At 41.6% G+C, this 6,954-nt stretch overlaps 1 protein-coding gene across 1 annotated transcript; it reads right to left on the bottom strand.

The window, feature by feature from the left end:
* Nucleotides 1-1,165: 1,165 nt before the first annotated feature.
* LOC137351376 (interleukin-8-like) lies at nucleotides 1,166-4,288 on the bottom strand. The gene is made up of 4 exons (XM_068015853.1): nucleotides 4,157-4,288; nucleotides 3,769-3,898; nucleotides 3,498-3,577; nucleotides 1,166-2,517 (listed from the first exon to the last, which is right to left on the bottom strand). The coding sequence occupies exons 1-4, from the start codon at nucleotides 4,215-4,217 to the stop codon at nucleotides 2,498-2,500; spliced, it is 291 nt and encodes a 96-aa protein (XP_067871954.1). The 5' UTR covers nucleotides 4,218-4,288; the 3' UTR covers nucleotides 1,166-2,497.
* Nucleotides 4,289-6,954: the final 2,666 nt, after the last annotated feature.

Here is a 6,954-nt window from a genome sequence, read left to right as displayed (position 1 = left end):
GACAGATTGAGAAGGATGGAGAGAAATAGTTTCCCATGGTCACACACACATAGGATGTCATTTGGGACATTTGATAATCTAAGTAGAAAATCTAAAAAGAAATAATAAAGCATCAGCTCGATTAAGATTCCAGGAATAGATTTGGCTTTCTTAGCAATAATGGTCCGGGAAGAGTAGATCTTAAACTGGAGCACCTTCTGTTCATTGGTTATTGCTGTATTTAAATAGGGAGCAATCAACATCCTGCTACTGAACATCAAAGATCTCTAAACTGATGTTGCCTCTCTCCCCACACATAAGATGATGTAATAAAAATATTACTTCTGACAGGTTCTCACTCTGGAGAAATCAACTCTTACAGGGGTCGATTCAGGCTGGGCAGCTTGCGAATGGGAGGGAAACCCCATAGAGAGTTAAGCGTGCACCCCAGGCTATTTTAATATCTGGGCATCATTTGTATAGTACAGCCCTGACACCAGCCTAAAACCTGTGGGTGGGGTCAGGGCTGGTGGGTGGGATTGGGTATTTGAGTGGGAGCTTGAAGCCAGCAGGGTCCCAGGGAAACAGTCACCAGCCGGAGTCAGTGCTGGTTTGGGGAGATGGTTGTTAGGAGACACTGGTAATGTGAGGGAGAAGCAAGACCAGGCCAAGGGAGGTCCAAGGACTCCTTGAGGGGATGGATGAAGGTGGGGATGAATAAACTACTTACCATGGCCTTATCTGGCCTGCCTGCTGACTCCTGCAATGATCTAGTTTTGGCTGCATGCGGGCCTGTCATCTTCCTGACTTAAAGTTGAGTGCAGAGCAGACCCTGCCTGGCAGTTTGCAGATGAGTTACAATGGCAGGTGCATGAACACCACCGTCTCTGCCCCCTCCCCACCAACCTGACATCTTAACAACCCCTTCATCCCGTTCCAGCAGTGCATGGGGGTGTGGGTGGGGGAACAGGAAAGTTAAACAGACTCCATAAAAATCCCATTGAGATTTTACAGAATTTGATCTGAAATCTGTCACACTGCAAATATCCTGAACCTTTATCATTGTTTGAGAAATGGCCTGAACAGGTTATTATTATTTGTCATTCCAATAAATTTATCTACTGGGGAAACAAACAACTGTTTTGCTGACGATTCAGAAACAGTGACAACACATTCTTCATAGGAAATCTCATTTATTTTATTCACTCAAATACATTTGAGGATAAAGGTACAAAAAACTCCAAAGATTGATTCACACACAATTCAATCACGTGTAGCAATTTTCCTGAGTGATATTCAACACAATTTTTACACAAAGCCTTTGAGGTTTTCAGTCAACAAGACCCAGTCAGTGAAATCCCTCATTGCAAAATGTTTCTACTGATCACTGACCAAAAATTACTTCGAATTATAAATGCCACTTATTCCAGTTAATATTAAGCAGCACTACCTCCTCAAAGGTAGGTAATTTATGCACAAGATAATTTCTAAAGAGAAATTGCTTCCAAAGACTTCAGTTTTGGATCGATCCTAAGGTCTGGTGTTTTATAGAGAAAATTCCAAGATTCCAGTTAAAATGTCAGTGCAGTAAAATAGCATCAAAGTTAATGAAAAGCAATTATTCCTGACTTTTACTAAAAAAGTTTTCATTCAAATTGGAACTGGAAATACATTTGGTCCAAAATTAAAATCCATTATCGAATGTATATCTTGCCATCAATATATCACATAGAACATCAAAAGGATTTGAGCAAATAAAGGAAGATTGCACCAAATTTGGTTGGTAAATTAGTTTGATACAATGTCACATTACAGTAATTCTTCGCTGCACTCCCACTCGAACCTTTGTATCCTCAATCTCCAACACTGCGCCAAACAAACTCAGTGTCAGCCCAAAGAACAGCGCCTCATCTTTTGACTGGCACTTTGCAGCCTTCCAGACTCAACATCGAGTTCAACGATTTCAGATCATAACTTCCCCTGCATCCCCACCCCCCCAACCCCCCACTATTTTTTGATAGCACCTTTTGATGGTGATTCTGCTTTCCCATTTACATCTTCTCTAGACACAGATTTTCTTTCTTTCCTTGTTCCATTACCATCTCTTTTTACCTTGCACCATCATCTCTTTTGTCATTTAATCTCTCCTGTCTTCAACCCTGTCACAAACCTTCCCTTTTGTTCTTTCCTGCGCTCCCTCCTTTCCCTGCTTGTAATCTAGTCTAAAAGAGTCTATTCTTAATAATCGTACACCTGATACCCTGTGAAAGAAACTTCAGTCCTGGCAAAAAGTTTCACAAAAAAGTCAGACTGTTTTCTTAAGCTGTGAGTAAACGATTAGAGTGCGACAGGGTTAAACAGTTAAACATTTTCAAAAACAATGCAGAGTTAATACTTGAATAAGCTATCAGAAGGTGACATAAGAGACATGTTGGACAGAACATCCTTCACTACAGCGTTCATTGTACGGCGGGTTCCCAGGTGTGGAATTGAGTCCAACCCATTGTGTCTTCATTTCTCAGTTGTGTTGTCTGGCACCTGAAATAAAACAAAATAAATTACATTTTTCCTCATTAACCGCAGATATTTATTTTAATATAGAGGGCAGTGTCTTCAGCAACATCATTATGGAGAATTATCAATCAGCCCGTTACACAGCATTGCTAACACTTGTGATTTTGTTCGCAATTCATTGATTTTGCAATTTGGTTTTAACAGCATGCAGCATTCACAAGGTCACAGTTGTCTCTTCCTTCCATTGTGATGAATTAAACACATTCTGGAATGATGCAAAGTCAGTAAATGGTAAACAAAATCCTGACTTCTGACAATGGTGGATGACACAAAACAGGGAGAAAGATGGTCTAGAGTTTACTTAACAACATTTCTGTGTAACTTGAACAAATATATCCATTTAAAATCTCAGTTCTGACAGGAGTTAATGGTTAAAAATATGTTTGAAACAAAGATGCAATGGGGCAGCTTAATGTGCAGTGCAGAAAATTCTGCAGTTGACCATAATGGAAGGAAGGTGGCAGGAAAAGGAGATGAAAATGGTGAAGAGATATCTTAAATATCTTATTTTTAAGGATTCTGTTTTGATCATTCATTGTGATTAATTGGTTGATCTCGGCTGGGTACTATAGGTACAACAATTGGTCACAGCATTGTAGGTGAGGGAACATGACATCGCCCAGTATTCCTGCAGCTGATTGCTATCCAGTGACCCCCATCTGCCTCCTCTGTGATTTACCATATATGGATGCATGGCGAGGGCAGTGTAGGGCTCAACTCTGATGAATATTGTGGCTGAATAGCTTGCTGACATTCACTGTCATGGCTCACACATAAATGCTGGCCACTTGGGCATGGTACCAGAATGCACCAAGAGCCTGTGGGAATATGCAGCAGAAAGGAATCAATGCCCTCAGCCAAGCAGGAGACAACAAACATAGTGAAATACAAAATTGCTTTTATTGACATGTAAAGTCTGAAATCTGACAAACACCAACACCAACCTTTCTTGGCTTTAATAATAATCTTCACCCACTTGGCATCAGGACTCACGCATAATTTATTTCCAGTTTTCAAGGTGACACTGTGAAGAGAAGGTAAACCTTTAAAATCTAATCCATAGAAATTGGATGTCTCCCACTGAAAGGTGAGAATTCAGTAAAACTCATCATAAACAATGATTGATCCAACATGTTTTGAACAAAGAGCACAGCTTCTAAATAGACGTCACAGAAGAAGAAATGTTGAAGGTGACCTTCTGACCCATTTACTCACATTATCTCCAGTGTCTCACAGTGAGATCCTTTAGGAATAAATTTCAAATTCTGGATGAGCTTCGGAGGGATAATTTTGGAGCTGGTCTGAGGACACTGGCACCTTCCCTGAGTTCCTGGGATTGGAATACCTGTGAAAAAATCAATTTAACTGAGATTTAGATGTTGATTGAAGTTAAGAATTTTGACACTTTGTTTCAGCTTTGAAAGCTGTTCAAACCAGCATTGTATTATCAATAGCATATAGTGTCGGTGACCATTTAATTGCACATTGAATAACCATACAGAATGCTGGGACATGTGTAGCTGATCAGTAACTCAACAGAATGACTCCTTTCCACACTGCAGTGCAATAAGAAATAAAACACAAGCTAAAAACATCGACATACCCTGTGCAGCAATGGCACACAAAAGCAGGATGAGAATCGTAACAGTAGTTGCTCTGTTCATCTTTGACTTTGTGATGCTGAATAGATTTCTGCTGAAGGATCTTCAGTCTACCTCAGTGCCTCTCTCTGTTGAAAGAGGTTCTGCTGAAGAGAGCTTCAATGAGCTCCTATTTATTGAGATTCTCTATTTTCATTTTACATAATCTCGAGCAGTGAAAGTTGTCAAAAGTTTTGTGGGAGGGAATTTCCATTCTCCTGAATCAAGCTTTCTTTTACATTTGAAGTTTCAAATATATTCACAACGTCTGCATATTTTATAACAGCAACAGGCAGATAATCTGTTATAGGTGGGGAACTAGTTATGTGCAGATTTTAAAGATTTAATTGCAAGTTTCAGAAAAGTGGTGTAAAATTCATGTTTGGCGAAGGCGCAAGAAGAGTGGTGGAAGATCAGTCACCTGGATATACATCCTGTCCAATTTCTCTTTCAGTTAGCTTCACTGTAAAGGAGAATTAACTGTTTTATATAATGGGCAACCGATCCATACTGTCCATCTTGCACCCTGACTAAAACTAAATTTTATCCCCAATATTTCTGCCTTTTTAATGTCAATGATCATTGAATCAAGTCCTGATAGAGTGGTATTAATAATATCTTCCTTTTATTTTTATCCAACTGACGGACAATTAAACATTGATAACTTTAAGTCCAGATCATTTGATCCTTTTTATTGTTGTTCCCTCAGCAAGGAGCATCACATGATCTGCAGGATAATTCAGTTCCAGATCTTACACCTGATCTATTGGGGAAACTCCTGATGAAAATAAGAAAACACAGACCAGTCAATAGACATACAGCCTGTGTATTACAGGACATAACTCTCCCTTTCACTGGCTGTCCTTTATGATGTGATTCTTTGGCCTGTAATGCTGCAGATTGCAAAGAGGTGCACAGAGATAGGCACCAACACCTTGCACCACCAACATTTGACAAAATTATTGACTCAGCCATGGACGTGAGGGCAACTAATTTGTATATAAAGTGTATGCCAACCTGATGCCATCAAAACAGAGGCTGATTTAAACATATTTCGCCCTATTTAGTGCGTACCTGGCATTGTTTTTGCTTGCACCTGTAGTTAACGTCTACCTGCACACTTGATGTAGTGATGTGGAGAATCTGGATAAATGTCCATCTGTCAGGTGTGATCTTGATCTCTTTCTCTCCCCTCTTGCTCTCTCTCTCCCTCTGTACCAATCCCTATCACCCATTCTGTGTCCCCGACTCTCTTCCCCACTCTCGCTCTCCCACTCTGTCTCCCCCTTCCTTTCCCACCCCTCTCTCTTTTCTCTCTCCCGTTCTCTCTCCTTCTCTTCTCTTCCCCCCCCCTCTCCCCTCTCTCTCCCTCTCCCTCCTCTCCCTCTCCCCTCTCTCCCTCCCTCTCTCTCTTCTCCCCCTTGTTCCTTCTCTCTCTCCCTCTCCCCTCTCCCTCTCTCCCTCTTGCTCTGCCTTTCTCTCTGACCATTGCAGAAAATGGGAACTCTCCCTAGAGCAGCTTTGTGATTGGTCAGTTTTAAAAAAAAAATTCACAGCCCTCAGTTTCAGTTTCACAGCTGACAGGTGCTCGGAGCAGGAACAGCGGCTTCTGAACTCAAGACAAGTTTGGGGTTTTCCGCAGGCTTTTTAAAAAAAAAATCGGAACCTGCCAGAAAAACCCGAACTTGTTCTGAGTTCAGAAGCCGCTGTCCCGCTCGAAATACCTGTCAGTATGAAACTGCAACTAACAGCTGTGAATTTTTTTGAAAGTCTTACTTGCCTGGAAAGAAGAAGTCAACGGGAAATTTCTCATTCCTGAAATTACCAGACACGGACCTCAAAATCTTTACTACAGACAACAGTGTCTGTGTATGGGCACATTGCCGACCTCTAGAGCTGCAATGGTGTAAATGTAGTTCTGAAGTTGGTTAGTGTTGCCACTTTGTTAAGACCTCAATGAGACTATTAATGTTAAAATACAAGATATGAACCTCCAGACCAATTTAAAGAATTACATGACAAGATTTCACATTTTAGGACTTTTCTAATAACAACTAACTAAAAGAAATCCCCATTAACTAAATAGTACATTGTAAGTAGCTGATACCCCAGATTGCAAAGAAAGGTATTTTCTTTACTTATTAAAGTACTTGAAAAACTTTCTCTTTGGCCTCCTTATCTCGAGAGCCAATGGTTAAGCGCCTGGAGGTGGTCAGTGGTATGTGGAGCAGCGCCTGGAGTGGCTGTAAAGGCCAATTCTAGAGTGACAGGCTCTTCCACAGGTGCTGCAGAAAAATTTGACTGTTGGGGCTGTTTCACAGTTGGCTCTTCCCTTGCGCCTCTGTCTTTTCTCCTGCCAACTGCTAAGACTCTACGACTCGCCACACTTTAGCCCCGCCTTTATGGCTGTCCGCCAGCTCTGGCGAACGCTGGCAACTGACTCCCACGACTTGTGATCAATGTCACAGGAATTCATGTCGCGTTTGCAGATGTCTTTAAAGCGGAGACATGGACGGCCGATGGGTCTGATACCAGTGGCGAGCTCGCTGTACAATGTGTCTTTGGGGATCCTGCCATCTTCCATGTGGCTCACATGACCAAGCCATCTCAAGCACCGCTGACTCAGTAGTGTGTATAAGCTGGGGATGTTGGCCGCCTCGAGGACTTCTGTGTTGGAGATACGGTCCTGCCACCCGATGCCAAGTATTCTCCGGAGGCAGCGAAGATGGAATGAATTGAGACGTCGCTCTTGGCTGACATA

This window comes from Heterodontus francisci, chromosome 1 (genome assembly GCF_036365525.1).
Source record: "Heterodontus francisci isolate sHetFra1 chromosome 1, sHetFra1.hap1, whole genome shotgun sequence".
NCBI classification, from domain to species: Eukaryota; Metazoa; Chordata; class Chondrichthyes; order Heterodontiformes; family Heterodontidae; genus Heterodontus; species Heterodontus francisci.
This window is presented reverse-complemented; position numbering and strand designations above follow the sequence as displayed.